Raw genomic sequence first — 26,054 nt, forward strand, 5'->3', positions numbered from 1 at the left:
AGCTGACTTTACAGCAAGCTGAATTGATATTACATAGTAAGCTGACTTTGCAGTAAGCTGACTTAGTATTACATGATAAGCTGACTTTACAGTAAGCCGACTTGATATTACATATAGTAAGCTGACTTTAAAGTAAGCTGAATTGATATTACATAGTAAGCTGACTCTACCGTCAGCTGACTTAGTATTATAGTAAGCTGACTTTACAGCAAGCTGAATTGATATTACATAGTAAGCTGACTTTGCAGTAAGCTGACTTAGTATTATATAATAAGCTGACTTTACAGTAAGCTGACTTGATATTACATAGTAAGCTGACTTTAAAGTAAGCTGAATTGATATTACATAGTAAGCTGACTTTACAGTAAGCTGACTTGATACTGCATAGTAAGCTGACTTTAAAGTAAGCTGAATTGATATTACATAGTAAGCTGACTATACAGAATAAGCTGACATAGTATGACAGACTGAAAATAACCTTTTAAAATTGAAAAAGAAAATTGTCACCTTGATAAATTAATGCCCCAGTGTTTTTTTTCAAATAAAGGGCCAATGTACCAAAACAAAAGGACAAAAAGAAGTAGCCCAAATATTAAAAACAGCACCAGAACAAACGTCGCACACAAGCAGCACGATGAGACTTACCAATCTGCAACAGAACCGAAGAAAAACGAGCCACATAGAAGCCCGCCAAAGTACACAGACTGCAGAAAACTTGCGGCTGCTTGGCTTTCACACACCAACTCGTACTGAAAGAAATGAAATAAAACTCTGGTTTTGGACGTTGATTTACGAAAGTGATTTTTCTGTCGTTATTTTGACTTCTTATCCGTCCTAACAACTTACTATCTTGCAATAGTACCAAATGATTCAGGAAAGCGTTAGCAAAGTCCAGTCGAGAAGATACGAGAGAGTGGACCAAGCATTCAGTTGTCTTGCGAGTAAGGTACTTTGCAGACGTGTGACAGATTATGCTGCCGTAAACGAACACCTTTGCAATTGGAGGGAATGTCAGCACCCAGGTTGCGGCACCTTGGGGTGATTTCTGAATCTCCATTTTAGATGGGTCTTTAGACGATGTGACCTCTGACGTCACACGAAAACCATAACATGATTCGCGCGCATACCGCCGGGCAAAACCTTTGTGTTTTGGCAGCCAGCTAGAAAGTGTACGCAATCTTACAGTGACTACGCAACTCTTTGCCCGGCGAAGCATGACGTATATAGTGTTTGGTCAACAGAGGGCGGTTTTGAATGTAAACATAGGTCACATCGTCTACAGGTTTTAACAAATAGATTTTTTCCTGCAAGTATGTTGAAGTATAAGATTTACTCCTTTTACAAAGCACATATGCTGCCAATCGAGTTAATGTATAGATTTGGTTCCAGGCCTGTGATCGTGGTTTTTAGTTAGTCTACCCGATAGCCTACACGTTATTGCCTGAAATAGCGCCCTCTTGCAGTTAACCTCCGTCATTAGCCTACGATCACAGATTGGGACACTAATCAATGGTTTGTACACACCCTTTGGCGAATTAGCTCATAGGTGGACGGAACACTCTGATTGGTCAGAATCTCCGATGCCTTCATTAAAATGCACATTTAAACTTAAAAGTTTATTCCCTGGGAAATAACACAGAATTACAACATTGCTGCACGTGTAACATCTGCTTGAAAACACACACAAACCAGGTGATTCTATAGCTTTTTTCATTCTAAAATACGTAAAAAATGTTGGGAAACTCTTTACACGGTTCGATTCAAATCAAAGTTATCACTTTCGTCAAGTTACGATCAGGTTGTTTGTCATGTTTATTTTTCAACATTTTGGTATTAGATCATGTGTTATATTATGCATTAATTGGTATTCCGTATAACCAAAGAGGGTCAAGTCTGAGCAAAGTTGGGGCGTGTGATTAGCAAATCTGCATGGCTGATGCATAAAAATGACCTCAGTCTCAGATTCGAAATCAAGTCTAGTTATAGAACTGAAGCATGCGTTTCTGCATTTTGCAAACTATTTACTTGAGCGGTTTTAAATGGTTTTTTTTTTTTTTTTTTTTTGGGGGGGGGGGGGGGGGGGGTGTTGTTGTTGTTTTTTGGTGTTTTTTTTTTTGGGGGGGGGGGCACTTGTTAAGCCACTGCAGACCCTACCCATTATCAGTAAAATGAACGAGAGAATAAGTCAGCAGGAAAAACAATGTTTATTGGATGCATTATTTACAAATAAGGGTGCACTAGAGAAGTCCTAGTTTTGGCGAGAACTGTTTTTATGAAACCCAAAGTGTGGCGCTGATTAGATATACGTCAGTTCAGCCATAAGTAGGTGTAATTTTCCGATAAAGCAACTTTTGACCTCAACTATCAAATAAAATTTACAGATTAAATAAAAACATGTTGTAGATATATGACAAGCCACTTGACCTCTTGCTTGAAGTACCACTCAGTGAGGGTCCATTTACTGTATACATTTAGTTGGTAAGTGCAACTATAGCTTGGGAAAAAGACTTCGTTTTTGTCTAAGCCAAGCTGGTTTAAATGAATCCGAAAAAATGTTTTATTTAGATTTGAATGCACGGGGAAACTCTATATACATAAGTTTAGTGTGACAGTAGGATGTTTCACTTTGTCAACATTTAATGAATTGAAAAAAGGTATTTGTTTAGAGCACTGTTTTGATTATTATCTGTGAGAAATTTAGGGGGGTCTAGAACAGGTTTGTTTCAAATGGAAGTTTCGATCTGGTGGTCCCCATGAGAAACGTTTTGAATACTGAAGTTTGCGTTAAGTTGCCTTTGTTACTCACCTCGCTTATGATAGTAGTCTTATACTGCGTAGTGTCAAACACCCAACCATTGGAGCAGTCTATAATTTTGTTGGTATAGTCAGTTGCATTCATTCCATGTTTGAATTCTAGCTTCCGTACATCGTACATGTGACACCTATCGTAGTCTTTCTCCCCTGTCTCCTTGTTGGTCACAATGAGCGGGATAGACGCGTTCCTCTTTGCTTTAAGACACTCCCAGTCATCGAACTGACCGGTCGTGCAATTGGCCTTATCCCAGTGGGCCACCCGACACCAGTGGTCAGTATCTGCGGCCATAAAGACCTGTGCCAGGGTGTTCATTGCTGTCATTACGCCTATTAGAGACCCAAAGAAGAAAAGCATCTTCTGCCATGTTCCAAACTCACCTATAGCCGAAAGGATATCATCGAATTTCTTTGGTGGCTTAACTTCGTTATCCGTCATTTCGAAGCTGGTTTCCCCCTTTTCCTCCCACAAGAATATTGAACTGTAAACTAGAAACTGGGTGAGCGCATGAGTTCGTCAAAAATAAACGTTGGACCTTGTATCTTCACCACATGGACCTGTACAGGACTCTGATCAGGTTGGATTGTTTTTGCATTCGAAGCTGCTAAATTATATCCAAGAAAACTTTAGTTGGTTACTATCTATGTTCATAAACCAATCGCTCGGAGGTGTGTTTCAGAGCGTATCTTTGAAGGACTGATCAAATCAAACAAATTATAGAACTGCAATCGGCGATAGCTGAACCGACCAAGAAGCAGTAGGTCAAATCAGACCACTTTGCCGAGCTGTAATGCTGATTCAAATCATAATATTTGTAATGTGTATGTATTGGGTCAAACGTGTTTGAAGTGGCTATATTTGGTGGAACTATCTTCGCAAAATATTACAAACAAATTAATTAAAGGCAGTGAACACTATTGGCAATAACTCAAAATAATTATTAGCATAAAGCCTTATTTGCACGAGTTTAAAACATTGTGTGAAACGGCACTCTCTGAAGTAACGTAGTTTTCGAAAAAGAAATACTTCTCCACGAATATGATTTCGAGACCTCTGAATTATAGATTTTGAGTTGCCGAAATCAAGCATCTGAAAGCACGCAACTAATAGTGTGACAGGGCTGTTTATTATCTCGCAACTCATCGACGACCAATTGAGCTCAAATTTTCACAGGTTTGTTATTTTATGCATTTGTTGAGATACACCAACTGTGCAGACTAGTCTTTGACAATTACCAATAGTGTCAATTGTCTTTGATCGATCGGTTTAATCTATAAAGCGTTCATAATGAATAAGGTTGTTTGCAAAATGATGCCCCTATATTCTTCCCGTTGTCGTTGAAACAAACTCGTCATGTAAACAAGTGGCAACACATTTGTCCTGTTTTTCTGCCTGGTCTTTAATCGTTTTATTGTTGCTAGAATCAGCGAGATTTTTGTGACAGAAATCCCAATGCAAATAAGATTGCCACCAACATTCCATATCCATTTTAAGAACTCAGTCAAGATTCATTAAAACTCCTTGTTTGAAAATGCTATTTGCCATTGGTGAGGGTGTGTAGCTACATGGCCATTGATGAAATTGGATCATTTTGTACACTGTTATTCTGCTGTGTGAAAAAACATTGTGTAAAATCTTTTTTAAACAACTTGTGTAATTTGTACACAACGTTGTGAACCCATTTCCAAGTTGTGTACAATGCTAGTTGTGTAATGTAAGTTAAATAAATTATTATAAATCGATAAATCCTCCAAAACTGAATTTACACAACTATAGACCTTTCTTTTGACACGTCACGAGTCACGTGACAAAACAACTCCGCCATCTTGGTTGGCAAAAGTGTGTTTACTTGTGTGTAAATGTATACAGATACGAACTTTACAGTCAAATAATCATGGTTCTTAGCCGCTGTTGCTGCAAAAATTGGTTCGGATCAAAAGAAGGGTTAAAGTTCTTTTGCTTCCCTGAAGTTGACAAGTTTCAGGATCAAAATAAAGCGTGGATAGATGCCGAAACACGTCCGCCAGCGCAACAGGCATAGAATAGATTGGCAACCTTCTTCACGACATGATCATGATGATGACCGGATATGCATGCATCCATGCATGGTGTGACCACTTTGTGTCTGGAAAATCATTCATTATTTCCGTGTTATTGTTAGCAAGTACAGACTCTAATCTTTATGTTGTTAGTTAGCGTTTTCCTCGATGGTTGGATTATTCATATTGGAAACAATGTCACATAGAACTGCCAGTTTTCTCAAAATAGTAAATTTGAGACATCACATATTTTCTTCCTGTTCCATCTACCTCCCAAAAACGGTTTAGAGAATTATATAGAGAATAGTGCATTTTTTCTTTCATTTTCACACACAGTCCCACAACACGAGTATCACACATTTTCATGTATCCACATTTTGCTCGCAAAGTATAAAGAAGGGTTACCGTCACTTGCCAATGAACTGATCGTTTTAAAAGTCAGAATGGAAGGGGCCTACTTTATTTAACGTTTAGTTTTTACATGTTCAAAATTTTGTTCAGGTAATTAATTACGGAAGGAATTAGGCTAGTTTAGTTATCGGTTGGTTCTACACCTGGTGGAAACAATGAACAAAGGGTCTAAATTCCTTAGGTTATTATTCCTACACTTCCATTATAATAATTAATTTATAGGTATGTATGGAATAAGACTTTTTTTCTGTATACTACTTTGAGGCTTTACTACAGAGGTTATCACAACCTTTTATTTTGTTTTCTTCTTTAATTTGTTATATACAGCAATGGAGTAATACCAGGAACAATAACACAAGAGCCCTCTAAGGAGAAACTAGACAGGAAAGCTTCATCACCACCATTATTTAGTCAGCCTGTTAAAGATACATTGTAATAACCCGAACCCATGTCCGCCTTGTGACCAGGAGAACGGAGACCAGACAACTCGTCCGCCGGACAACTCGTCCGTTCGGACAACTCGATGGTTCAGACAACTCCACGGTTCGGACAACTCGACGGATGATTTATTCAACCATCGGCCAACTCGACTTGGGGTCAAGACAAGTCGATGGATGGCCTAGTCGGGAGAAGGAGGCTTACGATGAGATCGAGTGCTTCTAAAATATGTAGTTTGTGGATAAAAAACATGTCGTCTTGCTTGAATCCATTGATCACATGGCCTAACAGACACACAGCAAGAAGATATCTTCCAAAAGCTTTCAAGAAATAAATTAAATTGAGGAAAGCTACAGTAATAATCAACTGTTTTGAATTGTTTACACAACACACATCAGATCTCAAACTTCGAGCACAAACAGACAGCTACTCTACATCACAACACTTGTTAAATAGAATTATGTGGGTAAAGAGGAAACAAGGTTTAAATAGACTAGCTCTGGTGCTTCTGTTCAGCAGTGTGGGTTCGAATCCTTGTCGTGACACTTGTTTCCCTGAGCAAGACACTTAACTTTAATTGCTTCTCTCCACCTAGGGTAAATCGATACCTGTGATGGCAGAGATGGTTCTTGTGATTGATTTAGCCGAGTAGCACATACAATTATTTGTTATTGTTTCACATGCTGTATACTTCTCATGGAGCTGAGATGGTTTGAGAACTGAATTAATGCACAGTGATGACCAGGGGAATAATGTTGGAAGTGCTTTGAGACGCCCTATGGGTGTGAAAAGCACTCCATAAAAACTGGTTATTACTATTATGGGTTGATGCAGGTTTGATTTTGATATTCAGCTGCAGCTACAACACAATAAATCAAATATTTGTGGATTTCAATTTGTTTCTATGATGTCTAAAAAGGCCCTACAGTAATTGATAATGCATGCACATTCACAAACCAAATCAAATCAGGATACAAACACGGTTGTATTCGTTTTAAATTATTTATTCATATTATCCAAATATATTTATTATAAATTACTTATATGTAAAATATAATTTGTTAAAATTATACATATTTAGACTTCAAGATTAAAGGTGGAATAAATTATCTTTGTTAAAAAATATGTGCAAGTAATACACTAATAAATTTGTTTTTAAAGATGCATTGCCATAGTTTGGTCAAAATTTAAGGTCACAAATTAAAGGGGCTATCTCATCTGTCCTGCGGCTGTGCATGGAAATATTAACTGATGAACCCACCACATGACAACCTACATCCCAGGCATGGACATGCCCTTCCAGGATGTAGATGCGAGGGTGCCCAGGGTGTAGGTCACCGAGTGGTGGGTTCATCATTAGTTTATAGTTCCATGCACAACTGCAGGACAGGCGAGATAGCCCCTCTCAATGTGGTACATTGCTATTTGGTATGGGTAGGAAAAGTTATCAACTTTCATATGATACATTGATCATTGAATGGTTCTTCGCCATCAAAATTTAATACGAAATTGCTTGTTACCAAGTTAGTTTTATGCTAACAATTAGTTTGAGTAACTACCAATAGTGTCCAGTGCCTTTAACCTCTCTGAGGAACAAATGTATTTAAAACACAATGTCCACAAATTTACATTACACTTCCACAGTTTGAAGATAATGATAGTAGAAAGCCTCCCTTCAAATATTACTTACTGAGGTGCTGTAGTTTTTGAGAAATGAGTAGAACAATGTCACAAAAATAATTTTGAAAAATAATTTTGAAAAATAATTTTGAAAAAGTACTCGAATCCTAACAAAATTAAGATCTTTGACAGTACATGGTTCGAGCCCTGTTCCTTTGAGAAAATCTTGGTTCCATATGGATGCTTTCTCAGTGCAGGCCTGGGTCGTATACTCCAGCCGATTTGCTGCCTCCAACTTGAACAGTATTGCTGCAATATAGACTACACGCTTCTCCAAGGCTGATTAAAAAGCAAAAAGAAAAAGCAGGACTTGTTATTAATTTGGTAGCATATAGGTTACGTGCCCAAATCTACATCTATTGACAACTCTCAACCTAGGAAACAAGACCGCCCCGAAAAATGTACCTTCAACAAAGGCGCCCCCTGGCAAGCTCGCCCCTAGCATTGTCGACCCCCGGCAAAGTCGCCCCCTGCCTTGGATTAACTGTAAATTATTTCTCAAGTCGCCATGGTCACTGAAGCAAACTTAAAGCGTTTGTTTTTTTACAATGAAAACTCGGAAAGATCATGACTGGGAAGTGGTGTGAGTCAAATGGCTTAATACTAAAGGGTTCATGGATGAAAAGCGTTATTTTGATTACACACATTATTTTCATTCATAGATGAAATTGAAAATAAATAATTGTGAATACGGATTACTCCTAGAACTATTTCGGTTTCATCTGCTATCGTCTCTAGTAACGGGAGATGATAGCAGACGAAACCGCAATATGGGAGACGATTGCAGACGAAACCGCAATATGGGAGACGATTGCAGACGAAACCGCAATAGTTCTAGGATATGGAACGCCAAAGAGGCATTTAATAATCGGTGATGGTCTTTCGGAACCGGTGATCAAATTTGTCGTCGGTGGTGGTCCGAGATGGTCGTTGGGAGATGATCTGTTTATATATTATTTATTGGGGTGACCTTGCCCGAGGATGACATTTTCGTGGGCAAGTAAGCTAGATTACCATCATCCGGATTACTCCTAGAACTATTTCGGTTTTATCTGCTATCGTCTCTAGTAACGGGAGATGATAGCAGACGAAACCGCAATATGGGAGACGATTGCAGACGAAACCGCAATAGTTCTAGGATATGGAACGCCAAAGAGGCATTTAATAATCGGTGATGGTCTTTCGGAACCGGTGATCAAATTTGTCGTCGGTGGTGGTCCTATGCGATCGGTGATCAACTTTAGCAATCGGTGATAAAACGATCGGTGGTCCATTTTAGCGATCGGTCATGCATATTCATGATCGGTGATGGTATTAGCGATCGGTCATGCATATTCACGACCGGTGATGGCTTTTTGCAATCGGTGGTCAACTTTAGTGATCGGTGATGGCTTTTTGCAATCGGTCAACTTTAGGGATCGGTGATGGCTTTTTGCAATCGGTCAACTTTAGGGATCGGTGATGGCTTTTTGCAATCGGTCAACTTTAGGGATTGGTGCTGGCTTTTTGCAATCGGTGAACTTTAGGGATCGGTGCTTGCTTTTTGCAATCGGTCAACTTTAGGGATCGGTGCTGGCTTTTTGCAATCGGTCAACTTTAGTGATCGGTGGTGGCTTTTTACAATCGGTCAACTTTTGCAACCGGTGATGAAATTTTGGATATTCGAATTTTGCGTCCGGTCGGTGCAGGCTTCTTCAAAATCAATGATTGTGTAGATTGTTGTTATTTTGTAGTTCACACCACCATGGATGAATAAATTACACTCACCAGCGGGTTGAGTGACTTGCCAAACATTTTTAGAAGAGTACCATTTTATAACTATAAGGGGGAACGCAACAAACATCAAATTAATTAGCTCTTTCTAAAGAAAACAATAATAATAACAAAGGGGTAGGAGAGGGTGTGCAAGCGGATATATGTTCCACAATTGGGTGTCGTCTTCCGGAAATGGTGTATGCCGGGGAAATACAAATATTTATATTCAGTGAAAGGAAATGTTTTTGAACAAGAGTCTTTACCGATAGTTTTGTGTGTAAGGGGAAATCTGAAATCATACAAGTAGCCCCGTGTAAACAGACCCGGAGGAGAGAACATTATGACCACACAAAAACCGTTTTTGATGGAAAAAAGCATAATGTTTATGTGCATCATATGAATGTTTTGGGGGACAACTTGAGTGACTGGTCTCACTTCATTGATCATCTTCTAGAATTTGGAAATCTCCAGTTCAAATATTCATACAAAAACTAGTGATTTTCTTTTCCAAACTCAATCTGTAAATCTACCGTATCTAAAGTTTCAACTTCTCCTCTGAACAAAGCTAACTTTTCCTTTGAACAAAGGGGCAAAATTTCATTCCCTGAACTATATGCACACAAAGACACACCAACCAAGAAGTATGGCAAAACAAAAGCGAATATGTGAGAAATCTGAGTAGGGTCACTTGTCAAACAAAATGAGAGTATTTTGTCATAATTTCATAGAGCAATCATGAAATTCAGAAAAGTTATCGGTACAGACTCGTATTAGTTGTTCAAAAAACGTTTTAAAATATTTGTATTCCCACACCATTTCTGGAAGACGGCAACCAATTGGGACATGGATCCCCTTCCGCACCCTCTCCTACCCCGTTGTTATTTTACTTTTTAGAAAGAGCTAGCTAATTTGATGTTTGTTGCGTCCCCCTGACATAGTTATACAATGGGACTCTTCTATGAATGTATGGCAAGTCAGTCAAACAGACTGGTGAGTGGCGTAATCTGCAAGCATAGGTTTTGAAATAGGCTTGCACCGGACGCAAAATATCATCACCGATTATTATTTGCCTCTTTGGCGTGGCGCCAACGCCAAAGAGGCAAATAATCATCGGTGATACTTGGCGTAAAATGTGTCACTGACCTCATTACTATAATAAGGGAAGAGTTCCCACGGTCAACTCATGATCATATTGCCCGCGAAAGACGAGACATGTTTACATCACACCACCACCACGGACGCTCAGTGAGCATGATAGGGTCCAAAGGTTGTGATAAGAGAAGTGCGTGATTGGACGTCAAAATGAATTATTCATTTGCTTCACATCCTGTGTTGTCTGATAGGTCTGACGAAAGATATACATATTCATGAGCTGCACACTAGCATATCAGAGAGCCCCCCCCCATTTTGTTTCCAATGTTAGAATTTTTTTATGAAACACATTAAACCCGGATGTTACAGACCCGACAAGGCTGTCGGCCAGACGGCCTCCGCATGCGGTTAGTGGTACGAGTGCGTAAAGGACCAACTAATTCCAGCTAAATTGCAAGCTTCAACCGAAGAAAACACAATCAACAAAATGGAAGCACAGAACTTGCAAATCCTGCTTGACCTATCAACAGAAACTAGAGTTGGGTACACACAACTAAAACTAAACCAGTGCTTGGACCTAGATGAGACTACGAATACCAATAACAAACGAAAAATACCTGTCTTGCTGGATCCTCTTTGTCCAAATAAACCAGTCTCTCCTTGTTGCAAAACTTTCATTAGCAAAAAAAATGGTGACTGATGAAGTGCAGCTTATATAAAGCACTGAAAATTATGTTCTTGAGCCATCCATTAAAGGTATTTAATGGCTCGACATTATTATCGCCGGATAAAAGTTTTTTTTTAGTGATTTTTTCAACCTCTTCCAGACTCCAATTCTCCTATTCCAGGCCCCCACTCTTTTTTCAGTGTAGATGCATTTAAAATCAAGGTCTGTTCTAATTTTCTAACCATTGCTTTGTCTATTTGGAAAACCACAAATCAATATACAGTCAGATACCACACCGATTATAACATGTGTTTTCCTTTTCAAAACCCCTCCACCCGCCTGACAACGGATTTGGTTTAGAATTTCTCGCTCCTGTATTATTTCCGCTTAAGTACTTTATAACACCTGTTCCGCTTGCGCCCCCCCCCCCCCCCCCTAAATTAAGAACTTTATACAGTACGTTTTTCGCTTTGGCTTAAATTAATACATGCCTCGATCTCCGTTTATTAAAAGGAAATATTTGTATAATACTTTACCTTGCCTTTTATGAAACGTGTTGAGTGCGTCCCGGTTTTACTATTATCTGTACGTGCTTGTTCTAAAAAAAAAAACAATTCATGATGCACATAATGTTTTTGCCATCAAAAACGGTTTTTGTGCGGTCATAATGTTCTCACATCCGGGTCTGTTTACACAGGGCTACTTGTATGATTTCAGATTTTCCCTTACACACAAAACTATCGGTAAAGACTCTTGTTCAAAAACATTTCCCTTCACTGAATATAAATATTTGTATTTCCCCGGCATACACCATTTCCGGAAGACGACAACATTTTGGGACATAGATACCCTTCCACAACCTCTCCTACCCATTTGTTATTATTGTTATTTTTTTAGAAAGAGCTAATTATTTTGATGTTTGTTGCGTTCCCCCTTACATAGTTATAAAATGGTACTCTTCTAAAAATGTTTGGCACGTCAGTCAACCCGCTGGTGAGTGTAATTTATTCCTCCACGGTGGTGTGAACTAGAAAATAACAACAATTAATATCCACAATCTACACAATCATAGGTTTTGAAGTAGGCCTGCACCGACCGGAAGCAAAATTCGGATATCCCAAAATTCCATCACCGGTTGCTAAAGTTGACCGATTGCAAAAAGCCACCACCTATCCCTAAAATTGACCGATTGCAAAAAGCCATCACCGATCCCTAAAGTTGACCGATTGCAAAAAGCCATCACCGATCCCTAAAGTTGACCGATTGCAAAAAGCCACCACCGATCACTAAAGTTGACCGATTGCCAAAAGCCATCACCGATCACTAAAGTTGACCACCGATTGCAAAAAGCCATCACCGGTCGAGAATATGCATGACCGATCGCTAATACCATCACCGATCATGAATATGCATGACCGATCGCTAAAATGGACCACCGATCGTGTTTTATCACCGATTGCTAAAGTTGATCACCGATCGCATAGGACCACCACCGATGACAAATTTGATCACCGTTTGCAAACGGCAATCACCGATGATTAAATGCCTCTTTGGCGTTCCATACTAGGAGTACATCCGGATATGGAGTGATTGTCCACAGTATGTATAGTTTGGCCGGTGGGGCGAGTTTGCTTGAGGAAACTTTTTTATTGTTCTTTTTATGAATGACAGCATTGAAATAAATGTTACTGAATTGAATTACCAAAATATGTGATTGTGAACTGAACAAATTACCATTCCCCTGATCTATCAATTTGCAATTCAACTGCAATTATGATTCATAATGAAAACCGCAATGGCTCTCGAATTTAACAAAAATAACAACGTACTAAGTAACAGTGGTCCGGTATAAATATGTGTAGATCCCTACGTATTTTTCACGCTGTTCCCCAAAATAACAGAGATAGGCCCTATGCCTAGTTTGAAATTAAAAACAATTTAAATGAAAATACAAATTTCAAATGCCCGCTTGCCTCAGTTAAAAGTTTAATAAAGAACGTCAACAAGGTCAACGTGACAGAGAGGCTTACCCTGCCATGCATACACAAAGTTGCGCAGAACCACATATCCAGTTGTTTTAATCACAACCCAAGCACTCACAACTGTCATCGGCGCTGACTACTGAATCTGAAATTCTTCACGAAATGAACGATTCTATAGCGACTTGTTTGTACTGTAGTATAAGTTGTAAGCCCAAAGTCTCCATGTACTGTCAGGCGACATTTTATAAAGTAACTTGCCAACCAGAAACTGCGCATGCGCTGGTTTCGCCCCAATGTTTGTAAACAAAAGAAAGGTCTATTGTGTAAACTTTGAAGCACGTGATCAGAAAGCAACCAATCACGAAGTACCTTTGCTTGGCAAACAATTTAATGGACAAAACAAAATGGCTAACGTACTTTGCCGCTACTGTCGACAAAAGCAGTGAGGATTCGAAGATTTTGTTCATTGTGGCGGTAAGTAAATAACAATTCACTGGTTTTAATGAAGAGTACCGTAATAAGGACCATTTTGTGTCAGTTGGCTTTCGGTAAATTAGCATAAAATTATAAGTTTTTACCTTGTCGTTGACAACGCGAATACGCGGGTCGTAAAGGCCATTGTTACAACACTGCACACTGTTCACCGAAAATTTAGAGTTTGCATAAGATTTTTAACCCTCCGTAGTCAGATCACTATTGGGCCCAAGAGAGACGTCAATGCATGAGAAGTTTGGTCATTCAATGCAGACACTTTTAGAAATAAGTTTGACAGTTTTAACGTTAGTTATTCAAGTCAGTTTTGCTGTATTTTCCGACTAGTTCTATCAATCATGTCTATTCCGTCAACTTGACCTATCTCCAACTAGCTCAGAGTACATGTACAACAAATATTGATTTGTATTCCCCCCGTGCACCACACACACAGACAACCCGCGTGTGTTTCGGAGTGCTCCATGGTCTCACATTCACAGCATTGTGTGAAGGCTTGAACATTTTTCATGGACATTTTTTTGTATATATTTTCTGACGATTTGACATAGATTTTTCTTGCAAACTCTTTTTAGCTGAAAATAGTTTTTATTTGGGCTTTTATTAGGGCTTGAAAATTGTTACTCGGTATGGAATTATTTGGTATGATGCAAGGAAATTTTAACTGCAAAACATTGCAGGGAATTTTGGACTCGTTCATTGTGAAAAAATGCAAACCAACTGGAAAAACAATATGCATTTTGGCTCAGCAAGTGGTGCTGGTGGGACTGAGCTAGTGGCCCCTCATGGGTTTTTTTGTAGTAGTAGGCCTACTCTCAGCTACTTGATTGTGTGTTAAGTTCATCCAGACTATTGTAACGAACTGAAACTGTGCGCCCCGCCGGTGCGTTGGAGTGGCCCCGCCGGATCTTGGAGGACAACGCTCCCACGGCAGCTGGCTTGAACTTTTGGTGAACTGTTCTGTGATTGGACGAACTATCGATGATGTATAACATTGTATAACATAATTATAAGAGATTATCCAGGTGCGCGGACCGGATGCGTTGTTTTGGCGCCTTTTCTATACAATGTATTGTGTATGATTAAGATGTGTGGACAGACCAAATGTTGAGTTCAGTGAGTGAGCATGGAATCAGTTGTTCTTCTCGAAGTATTAAATAAATCAGTGCGTTTCATATTGAACGGAATTTGAGTTCGTTTGTTTTCTGTCTGCGTTTGGCTACAGAGCAAACAAGGACCCTGGCAGTACGTTACACTATTTCAAAACTGTCTTTCTTTTTAAAGACCTGCTTGAACGAAAATGTCAAGTCGTGAACTTTGCTGAATTCCATTTAAAATGTTTTCAATGAATTAGGAAATCGAGTCATATGATTATAAATAGGTTTGATTGTGTAAAAAAACAATCATTTTGAATACCCTTATCCAGTGCTTTTCTGAGAGATTTTCGAAAAGCCCCGTTACGTAATCACTCTTAAAACGTCATAGTTGGGAGCTCCAATTTGTAAAGCCGCTTTGTTGCAGCGTGGAGGTATAACAAAGCAAACTCCCACAAATGACGTCAGCGGCATTGTCCTTTGGCGCGCGCTCTCAACGGCAGAAGTGTTTTTAGTTATTCAAAACCTTTAGGTTGGGGTCTGATTTTTTAATCGATAATTACGAAAAACTCAGAAGTGTAAACATATCAATTACATTAAAATGGTCAACAAGTGCATTATAAACAAGTCTAAATACCATTTCCGTTAAAAACCTTCCGCTCAGGTAGCTGTTTAAACGTTTACGTACCAACGTAACAGATATCCAACACTACATGATCAGCATTCCTGCATTGAAGCACCAGCCACTGCCATTCGTCCTTCTCACTTGGTGGAACTTGCTACAGCCCAAACTAATTCAGGATGAGCACTAGTTGAATTCTGAACGTCAAGCTATGGAGATCATTATGTGCTGGATGTAGAACAATCATGAACTATAAGCCACATTGTTTAGTACACGCTTGTACTGTTAGGAAATGCAAGAAGAATAGCAAAAACCAGCTCCCTTGAACTACCAATATGACTATCTGGATGGACCGAGTAGATGAACAATACTTGTTTCGTTGGAGAGTTGAAAATGAACAATTGACTGAAAGGGGATGTTTGAAAAGTGGACAGTTTGTTTGTCATGTTGTATTCCTTTTTGCGTCATTTTGTAACTAAATTACAGTTTGTCTAAGTGACAAGACACAGCGTGTTGCTCTTGAAATTCGCAGTTGTTCTATAAAAAAACCCAGAATAAACAAGCAATATTAAAAACCTGCTTATTGCGCAAAGCATTTTGGCCAATTTGTCAACATGAGGTCGATATTGGCTGGTGACCAGCACATTTTTATTGTCATTTGTGGTGAATGAATGTATGATTGGTGTTGTTTTGGCCAATAAAATTCATTTGAATATCATTAAAGGGACACACCGGCCGAATTGGGCTATTTGGGCTACAAAATAGACTAAGATATGACTTCAACGGTCTTGCAGGAATGAAGAAGAACAGTCCTTAAAATAAAATCATCAAATTTAGCCGTTTTGAGCATTTTTCAAAAAAGTACGGTCACGTGATTTTTCCGAACCGATTTTTTGGTTCGGATAAATCACGTGATCTTTGGAGGTGGTCTTACTTCCAGCCGTATAAAAGTTAATTACTGCATCAAATTCAACTGTGATTTTAAAAAAATTGTTCATGAGTATTTGACAAAAGAGAGCATGTATTCATATTATGGATACAAATTATACATAATTATGAAAAATCGTGCTTAAAAACTTAATCCATAGAGTCCGGTCAATGGAAGCGTGATCCGGCGTGCAAGAGCGTCGGGGCTCACGAGACTCATAGTACACCGACGCATTATTCCACGGTCAGTGCCGTGGCTCGCGAGGCTGGAAGACTTTTTAGACGGCCTAGCTTACGAGCATGCATGATAGAAGGGAACCTGACTATCGATTACGTTTCATTATCATTAGTTTTAGTCTGTACACCTAGCTGTTTGTTCCACGTTACGTAGCTCGGCAGTCTCGGTGAACGACACGGTCTTGCTTGAATACCACGATGTCAACTACTCCCCCAAAACAACAAAACCCCGTCGGTGGCCTAGGCCGTCCTAAAAAGTCTTCTACTGAAAAACGCTCAACATCCATCGCAAAGGCTGCTAGAAGAAGGGTCACTTCTTCTCGACGACAACGGGATGCTCGCTTGACATAAGTCATTGGTCAAGCCAACGTAAAACGATGGACGATGATGAGGGATAGACTCACCGGTGACCGTGATGACACCATGAATGATGCATTCTTTGCCAGAATTTTAATGGACAGGTTTGTCTCATATAATTTTGGATAGGCCTAGGTTTATTTCAATCAACGAGGTAGTCAATAAACATAGTAAAGACGTCAATATACTCTTTGTACAAGTCCGATGTTCACGACGACTAGCTGGCGCTGTGTTAGTGTTAGACTAACGTTCATGTAATTATTTATAGATGTCGATCTTTCCAATAATTAATTAATTCTCGCCTTTTCTAATCTACATTTAAACACAGCCTAAAACAGGTCTCCCATGGCCCAAACATGCTAACCGTCAAAGTAATTGTTTACAACATACTTGCAAAATGAAAATTTTCTTGTTCAGTGTGTGCTAATAATATGACAATTTTACAAATTGGAAATGACAGTCGCTGGCTGTTGCTGTTGACACTCCATCATGTCTACGCACGTTTTCAAACATAAGTGTTGACATAGGCCTAAAAAAATATCGACCTTCAATTTTATATTCAGTTTGATTGTTAAAAAAAAAAACATTGAAAACAAACATAACGACACATGAATGTGAAGAAATTAATGTTATAAATGCTGTTTTTCTTGCCAAAACCAGGTATGAACAATAGCAACAATTGTCATTTTGGGATTATGTCTATATAGGTATGAGACGACATCACTGCCTACTACAGGCCGACATGCATCCACTCCAGCAACTCTAGGCCATCATCAGCGCTTTCCCTCCATTTCTAGTGTCCACAGCAACAGAAGGTAACAAATGTTAGTCCATGATCAGAGACAGTTGTCTAGTCTTCATATTCACAAGCCCATCCTTTCAATTGAAACGAGTCAGTTTTAAAACTTTGAACATTCAAAAAATAAGGTCAGCCCAAACAAACGGCAAGGATCTTTTTTAATATTTTGCATTTCATATTGTAAAATAGAATGTGTTTGTGCTTGATGTTTGATTACAATGGTGCTGTTGTTTTTTTCAGTCTCTCGTCTCCGAGTCAACTATCAGGCATTCAAGAGATTCCTCAGTCATCTCCAAAGCATCCAGTTGATGCACTCCAGACAGCTCATTCTAAAGTTATCACATCACATGAGCAAGGCTGTTATGAGTAAGTTCACCTTATTGAAATACAAGTTGGTTAGTCAGGAAAGGTGAGGGCAGGCTGTGCAATAATAAATAGTTATTTTGTTCTTGGATAATGATGCACCTGTTTCAGTTATATTTACTTATCATACTTCCTTTAAAATAAAAATTCTCAGGTTGATTTGTTTTTGGCTATTTCTTCAGTGAGTATCGCCAGAGCCTACTTGGTCCTTACGTAAGTCCAATTTGTACACTCTCTGCACCGATTAATTGCATCACACTATCTGTTCTGTTTATTACAGCATAAGTGTTAACTACTTGCAGAAAGGCAGCTATGTGTGTCCTATTGAGGAAATAACCGAACAAGAAGAAGGCGACGACAGTGTAGATGAAACATATGAGCCACTATCAACATTGACAATGAGGTAGGACATCAATGTCCTTAACATGGTACATGTACATGTATTTTCACACCTACCAATGGTCTTACTAAGACAGGTTTGTGAACACTGAAATGTGGCTGTGATTGTCTCCCTACAGATTGCCTTGCTTTGTGCATGGAGCCTTGTGTAGCACTTGGCCATACTTGGTACTACAATTTATATCATGCCAACCATGTATTTTTCTAATAATTTCAGCTTCGATGATTTTGAGGGACAAATGCAAGATTTACCAGAGGTTTCTGTTGCTGACATTGTTTTTGACATGGAGAGTGACTGTGATGAGCATGAGGACGGTGGAATTAGTCTTGAGCAAGAACAACGGGTATCTTCAAGTACTGAAGAGTTGGCCATTGTGTACCATGACAACTTGCTGGCTTTGTGTAATATGATAAAACCAAAATGCAGGATGAAAGGCTGTGGAGAAGTTGCTGTCCCTCAACTGAAGAAACATGGTTCTTCAGCCTCCATTTATTGGGCGAGTTAGAGGTTCGCAAGGCCTAAATTCCTTACACATATACATGTTTAGGGGGCACTATTTAAAAAAATAAAATAAATAAAAATTATTGAACAAGTCGCCTAACACAAGGCCAGATTGCCATTAGATTCAAGATGTCAAACAATTTATACATAATGACAATATACATGTATTCATTATCATTTGGCTGTTATTGCACCAGCTTCGGGGTGTGTGGGTTTAAAACAAATGTAATGTAGTGTATTTAATTTTGTGACCCAACAAATGTTCTGCAGATTATGGGCCTTATGGGGTACACATAAGGAAGTTTTGTCCTTTTGTACCACATAACATAATTTAATAGAAAAAAAATTATCATAGGAAGATCAATGCTGTAAGTGTAACCCATGTCCATGTGAGGGATCGGGTTGTTGATGGGTCCAATGCTACATACATTCCTAATGTAACACAGATAAACTATACTGTTGATTTGATCGATATCCTTACAGAATTGCACAAAGACTCATGAATGCAAGAGTTGGAGAACACAACCACAGTTGAATGGTGTCAACATGGGGGACATTGCCATGGATGCTGCCATTCTTTTTTCTGGGAGCCAGCATGCTAAAGTTCACATGATGTGTACTTTCATGAATCTAGGATGCCCAGGTTCTACACAGTTCTTCCAGGTCCAGCGGCTTTACGTTGTACCAGCAGTTGATGAGTTGTGGACCAGCATAGAACAAAAGACCATTGAAAGCAGACAAGACAAGGATTTAGTCATTTGTGGTAAGTCTGCATTTTAAAACATTAAATGCCCAACAGCCGTTGAGGTGTTTTTCTTTTAATCCAATTCCTCCAAAAGTGAGCTTTAATAAAAAGAGCTTTTTTATTTAGTGCGACCTGCCAAAATGAACCAGTACAAAATGAAACACATGCCTAATTACTGTAATGTGATGTTACTTACCGTACCAAAACCTATTAATAAGGCCTTATGTAGTTCTAAACACCGGGCCTTTCACACCCTGATGTTGGAGGGATATCAAAGATGATCCCTTGAGCACAGAGAGTTCCATGTCAATAGAAGGATTAAATCCAAGTTATTTTTCTCCTACTGTTGTATTTCAGGTGACACGCGTAATGATAGTCCAGGTTTCAGTGCCAAGTATTGCACATATACAATGCTAGATGAGGCAGATGACAGCATCCTCAGAATGGGCTTCAAGGACAAGCGAGAGTGCGGTGGGAAATCTCCAAACATGGAGACCGACGCGTTTGTTGAAGCCCTTGATGATCTTCAGCGCAAGTTGAAAGTTGTTGAAGTTTGCACTGATTCAAGTTCATCCATAACCAAGAAAATGAGTAAGTAGTTTAATTACAATGTCTGTTTTTTCACAAGCAACACATAAACAATCTGGAAGGTATGTCCAAAATCAGTATGTTGCTAAATGCATTTTTTTTTAAATGACTTTTTAATTATTGATTTGGATGTTACTCGTGTGGACTGTTCCAATATGGTAATGATTAAGGTGTACTTTTTCAAATTAATTTATAGGAGAGAAATACAATGGTCTGAAACACTCCTATGATGTGTGGCATGCCGCCAAAAATCTGTCAAAGAAACTAACCAAAGTAAGTGTTAATTTATTTTTTGAAAATTAAGTAAACTTTTACAGTTTTGTTTAAACGTTCTATTTATCTTCAAGTACTGTTATTGCTAAGAATGTTTATTAAGTTCTTAAACAGTTTAAATGTTCAATTTAAATGTTCAATTTGCTCAGTAAAATTAATCTTGAAACAGTGGATGTGAGTTTTGTTTTCTCCGTTTTCTAATTGGTTAGGAACTACGCCAATGTTGTTGACCTGAGGTTTTCACCCATTTGAAAGCTATCAGTGTGTGTGCATATTATCCAGCAAAAAGAGTCTATGTGGGATTGGAATGGAAGTTACTGAAAAAGGACCAATCGATTAGATTTTGGGGAAAATCCTAGTTTAGAAAGGCATACTTTAGAGCAAACTCTATTTCATTCTCGGTATTGGATAATTTGTATAACCCCTCTAACCTCTCAATTTACAGGCTGCGCAGAAAGCAGGCAATCGTGAGCTTTTGCGATGGACTTCAGACATCGTAACCCACTTTTGGCGATGTGCTGAGCTGTCGCATGGCAATGCCAAGACTTTTCTGGTAAGTGTTTACAAATTCAGTTAAATTTTTTTCATCGGTTGATGGTGTTTGCTTCGATCATTTTGGTTGTTACGACATGAAAAAGAACCCTACCTGCATGCAGCCATCTTGTTTTTTTTTTTACATTCAAAACAATGTAGCGAAACTGAGGCTCGAAAGAGAGAATAGTCACCAACCTTTTCAAGAAAACATTAGCATAATAGCAGGTTTAGTCATGAATGTGCTACCATTTTGTTAAAAATCATGCATTCACCAGATACACCTTCTGAGAACTTATCACCAAAACGATTAAAATATTTGTTAAAAAACACACAAGAACACAACTTTTGAATGTCTTGCTCTGGCTTGGATGAGTAATCTGGGTGATTAATTCATAGTTTATTGTCTTGTAGATGCGGTGGAGAGGCATTCTTCATCATGTGACGGGTGTCCACCAGTGGGTGTCTACACTTGGGGAAGGCTATGGCCCTGTCACATGTGAACATGGCAGTCTAAGATCCTGAAAGCTGATAGTCCACCACATAAGGCACTGCAGGAAATAGTCCTCAACCAAACCTTCCTCAAGAAGATTCCCTACTATGTAAATTTTCGGTGAGTAATATTTGTTGTCACACTTCATCCACAAAGTAATTTACTTTTTAAGACAAGTCAAAAAAGCTAACGCTTCCAATGTAATTTAAGATTGTTCTTTGTTGGTTTGTTCTTTTTTTCTGATGTCTTACACACCACAAGCATCTGGCACACTCTGTCGTTTGATCACAATGTCTTTGTTCATGCCCATGAAAATATTACATGTGAACATAAATGTTAACAGCAGTGTTAAGGAGAAGTTTTGGAAAATTCCAAAGAATTGATGCTCTGTGTAATTATGAGGACTCACAAATGTATTTGTTGGATTGTCACAGCAAACTGGCAAGCTTGAATCCTTCCACAATAATATTCTGATGTACTGTTCTAAGCGGTTTGCCTACAGGTATGTAAAAGTGTTCAATGGTTTACTTCCAAGGGGGCTGGGGTGCGAGTGAAAGAGGGATTCAAGTTAAAAAACGTTTATAACTTTGGCCCCTAACAACCCCTTTGTAAACTGCACTGTAAATAACATTTATTTATTTACTTTGCAGTGGTCCAGTGTACAAGGCACGAAATCAGTTGGCAGCAATTGATTACACAAAGCATCTTCACAGGAAACAGCGGAAAAATGCTCAGGGAAAGCTCCAGTAAGTGTTGTTTGTGATTGTTTCTCTTTTTTATTAAATCAAATACATACATTCTGCTATAACAAAAAGTGCAACTATAAGATCCTTGAGTATTATTTTCATAACTTATCAAACTGTAACAATGGTTAAATTTCAGGTACCACCGAGTCTACTCCAAGCACAGCAAGACTTGGGTAGTGAAGCCTGTTCTGGAAACCAAAAAGTACATGTACATCAAAAACCTGATGACAAGAGTATTCCAAGGCAGACTCAATGACAGCGAGCCACTAAGCCGGAAATCTGTTATCCCAGAGGGCGATGCTAGACTGATTTCTACTACAATTGCTCCCATGCCTCCACCCCCAACAGAACAATTGGTCAAACAGCGTCAGACAAGATTTCCCAAAAAGTGAATAACAACATGAGTTGCTGTGCCAGAAAGATTTATATTCATATTTGGGGAACAATACTACACCCAACAAAGCAATTCAAGTTATTTAAAGGGGGGGGGGGGTTCATCCTCATAGATGGGTTTTTGTTTGGTCGGGGGGGGGGGGTGTTCAAGTCTGCATTTGTTTTTAATAGGGGATCAGGATCAATCTTGGTCACTATCTGGTACTGCTATCTTCTGGTTGAATTGGTTACATATAGTTTGATATTATACAAATATTGAGTGGCTCATAGTGGAATGGGAGGAATATTACTACAAGGTAAAATTTGGACTGTTCCATTTCATGAGGCAAAGCCGAGTGAAATGGAACAGTCCAAATTTTACCGAGTCCCAACTTCATGAAATGACCTATATGCTACATCAAATAAAATACGGTGAATATAATCACATGTAAAAATGTGAATAAATGACAGACAAGCACACCCAAGGGTTATAGGGGCTTAGTTATACCTGTTAGGAATGAATCCGGTATATTGTCCAAATCTATCCGGAAAAGTATCTCTAATTTTCCAAACACAACAGCTTGGTATGGTAACTCTGTTACCTGCTCCTAGTCGGCCATGTTGCCAAAGCACAAATTGTCTGTATGCAGAGTGTCTCATTCTTCTGTTGTACTCATCATTTTCAACCGGTGGGTTGTCGTTCTGCCCTAGCATATCATTTCGGTGCAATCTTGCAAGTTCCAACACATGATGGTCCAATACCAGATGCTGCATAATCTATTTTAAAAAAAGGATAATATTTTTTAATAAAATGATTAAAATATTAATCAAAACTTAAAAATATAAAGTCACTGTCTCACTTTTATATTTCCTTGCGTCCTGGCCCCATTCAATCCTTCGATTAACTTTTTTTAAAGCTAGTTCATTTTTTATTGTTTACTTCAGTGAACCACTTTTACAGCTACATGTACACACTACATTAGATGGCAGGGATTTATACTTCAACATTTATTGTAAACCAAAATATTTGGGAAGTTTATGTTACAACTGCACTTACAGCTAGAGTTGAAATGCATCTTTGAGGGACCTGTCTGCAGCATAGACGCTCAGCATCAGTGGGCATCTCTCGGCAGTGTCCACAGACACACCAGCCTGGATCAGTTGTGGATGCATGAGGATGGGTTGCTGGTGGTGGCCCTGATGACTGCTGTTCAATTAAATTCAGAACAACACCAGGCATTCTCTCCGCAACATCACTGAGTAGTTTCTTTCTACCATCCTCATCCATGTTCTCAACCAGATCCTGAAATTTTCGTATAAAAAGGAGTGCACATAGGCTTATCTTCATTTGTACTTGGGTGTAGAATGACACTTGGGTTCAGGCTTGAAATTATTCAAACTCAAAATGATAAGAGACCTACCTTAATCTCCTGCACTTTCTCATCCCTGGTTTTTGATAAAGCGCTTGACCCGACCTTCAGTCCTCGCCTGCTCTTTTTTAATACAGGACTGTAAATAATGAAAGTAATTGTTTTGTCAATAATTATCCATTTAAATAAAATAATATACAAGTGCAAAAATGTGAACAAGTCATATTATGCACATGATATAACAAGTCTTTGTAAAATGTAAGAGTAGACAATATGAACAAGGGTAGGATAGATGATATATTTTCATTCAAATTATTTTCTAATAAATTTTCATCCCCTCAACATGCACAACCCTCAACCATTCTTATTTTCAGTCATGTAATAAAACACAGCATTTCTGCAGACTCTCCATACTCGTTTGTAAAATATAGTCTTAACCCAAATTCCTCAAACTCCTTCTTTTTGTCCTACCTAAATGAACCAATACATTTTGTACAAAATTTGGTTTCATTATTCTCAACTTGAGTACTTACCCATCGTCAGCAGTGGTTTGCCCAACGGTGCGACGTTGTCTGTTAGTGTTGGTGGTTTCTTTGCTCCTAACGGGTTTATCGTGTTTTTTAGACTTCTTACTTGATGATTTGTCAGCTTTGGAAGCTTTGGCTTTATGTTTTTTACCACGATCTTTGGATTTCGAAGGAACGTTTTCCATTGTTTATGAAGAAAATACATTTACAGCTGTGTGTGTGCGTGTGACCGTGTTTATGTTTACACACGTGCTGGAGATATGCAGACTGGATCCTCGTGTCTTGACATAGTGATAATATTGACAATCAAAGCACCAGTCTACTTGCAACGTCGCGCGATATTGCAGCGTAAATTTCACACTCGAAACGGCTGGTACAGCGTATACACTGACCCTTGACCTCTTTTGTTTTTTTTGGCTATTTTTCATTAATTAAGGGCCACTTTGATTTTTTTTTTTACAACAACCATCTTAACATTGATTGTCTTTCTTTATATATCATTATTTAGCGTAAACAGTAAGCCGGTGTGTACCTTTAATACTTGTTTTAATTAACTGACACACGCACGTGCCTTTCCAATGCCATTCTGCTGCGCGTGCCAATTAAGCATAATAAATACGCGCAAGTCCGACTTTAGGACGCTCAATCGTGACTGCGATGGGTCAAGAACCTAAATGCCGGTTGCATATTTTTGTTACACCGCAGCGAGGGGTTTTGTACTGTAATACTGCCAATTTTTGTCTTGAGATGAGACTACAAACATTTATGCCTATGAAGGGTTAGGTTTAGGGTTAGGGTTAGCCCTACTCGGAATCTTCCTCTGTGCTGTACACAGATACATGGTTAGGGTTTGGGTTAGGGTTTAGAGTTAGACGTAGTCTCCTATCTCAAGACGGAATTGACAGTGTTACAGTACAAAACCCCTCGCTGCGATGTAAAAAAAAATACGCAGCCCGGTTCATACTTCCTGCGAATGCCAAGCGAATATTGACGTCACAAATTCGCAACGAATATATCGCAGCAGTTGAGCGGTCAACTCTTGCGAATTATTCGCAGCGAAAACAGAGTTGTGACGTTAATATTCAATCGCCTTCGCATTCGCAGGAAGTTTGAACCGGACTTAACTGTTGAATAGAAAATGTCAACTGACATACAGATCCATGTAATACTAGACCCTTCCACTGATATGCTAAATACGTATAGACACCACTGGTTGGCAAACGCGATAGAGTTGTGCACAAAAAAGACGCACTGTGCGCGTGTGCGTCACGTCGCCATTACCCCCATACAAATAGATGCGATGTTCCCTCATTTTTGCCAACCAAACACATAATGCGCACGCGCGAAGGTCAATTTAAATATTTTAGTGGAAGGGTCTATTCGATTGGTGGAACTTACATCATGTGAAATTCATTATTACTCCCATCACCCTCACCGGCGATCAAAAAGTCCCAACAAATGCACTCGGAAGCAGCCATGCGTTTCCTTGCACACTGAGCGTGCGCTTGGTTGATTTGTTTACATTTATCCCAATTACGAGTCAAGTGACTCCCGTCGCCGATTGTGTTAATTATTTTAATATTCAAATGCACATTTTGTTTTCTTTTTACTTCCTATACCATTACATTTAGTCAAGTCTTTGGCTGTATAGGACCTGAGATGTGGGTTGGATAAACAAAATCTACAAGATACAGATATATCAGCGTGCAGATAAAAGGACTGGGCAATGGATCTAGTATTTTTT

General features: G+C 38.9%; 5 protein-coding genes across 6 annotated transcripts in view; 3 read left to right on the forward strand and 2 right to left on the reverse strand.

Annotated features, from left to right (window-relative positions):
• The window catches only part of LOC117296544 (organic cation transporter protein-like), a 32,467-nt gene extending 29,595 nt beyond the window's left edge, over positions 1-2,872 (reverse strand). The window contains exons 1-2 of one of the 2 annotated variants that reach the window (XM_033779522.1): positions 2,807-2,872; positions 646-749 (exon numbers count right to left, since the gene is read on the reverse strand). The gene's annotated coding sequence lies outside the window, so the exon portion shown is untranslated. Of the gene's footprint in view, positions 1-645; positions 750-846; positions 1,024-2,806 lie in introns of those variants that run through there. The other variant, XM_033779521.1, reaches the window with a different exon arrangement.
• A 14,734-nt stretch (positions 2,873-17,606) lies between these two features.
• LOC117296629 lies at positions 17,607-19,273 on the forward strand. Its single transcript, XM_033779650.1, has 4 exons — positions 17,607-17,767; positions 18,045-18,167; positions 18,381-18,671; positions 19,149-19,273. Exons 1-3 carry the CDS (start codon positions 17,607-17,609, stop codon positions 18,667-18,669), a joined length of 573 nt encoding a protein of 190 aa, XP_033635541.1. The 3' UTR covers positions 18,670-18,671; positions 19,149-19,273.
• Positions 19,212-21,353, forward strand: LOC117296630. The gene is made up of 5 exons (XM_033779651.1): positions 19,212-19,428; positions 19,768-20,001; positions 20,195-20,271; positions 20,717-20,824; positions 21,217-21,353. Exons 1-5 carry the CDS (start codon positions 19,212-19,214, stop codon positions 21,325-21,327), a joined length of 747 nt encoding a protein of 248 aa, XP_033635542.1. The 3' UTR covers positions 21,328-21,353.
• LOC117296331 lies at positions 21,326-22,529 on the forward strand. The gene is made up of 4 exons (XM_033779197.1): positions 21,326-21,415; positions 21,730-21,797; positions 21,946-22,041; positions 22,178-22,529. Exons 2-4 carry the CDS (start codon positions 21,769-21,771, stop codon positions 22,431-22,433), a joined length of 381 nt encoding a protein of 126 aa, XP_033635088.1. The 5' UTR covers positions 21,326-21,415; positions 21,730-21,768; the 3' UTR covers positions 22,434-22,529.
• Positions 22,530-22,767: 238 nt separating this feature from the next.
• Positions 22,768-24,819, reverse strand: LOC117296768. The gene is made up of 4 exons (XM_033779814.1): positions 24,317-24,819; positions 23,835-23,922; positions 23,471-23,716; positions 22,768-23,190 (listed from the first exon to the last, which is right to left on the reverse strand). The coding sequence occupies exons 1-4, from the start codon at positions 24,493-24,495 to the stop codon at positions 22,912-22,914; spliced, it is 792 nt and encodes a 263-aa protein (XP_033635705.1). The 5' UTR covers positions 24,496-24,819; the 3' UTR covers positions 22,768-22,911.
• Between the last annotated feature and the right edge of the window lie 1,235 nt (positions 24,820-26,054).

The sequence above is a fragment of the Asterias rubens genome, chromosome 11 (genome assembly GCF_902459465.1).
Source record: "Asterias rubens chromosome 11, eAstRub1.3, whole genome shotgun sequence".
In the NCBI taxonomy this organism is placed as follows: Eukaryota; Metazoa; Echinodermata; class Asteroidea; order Forcipulatida; family Asteriidae; genus Asterias; species Asterias rubens.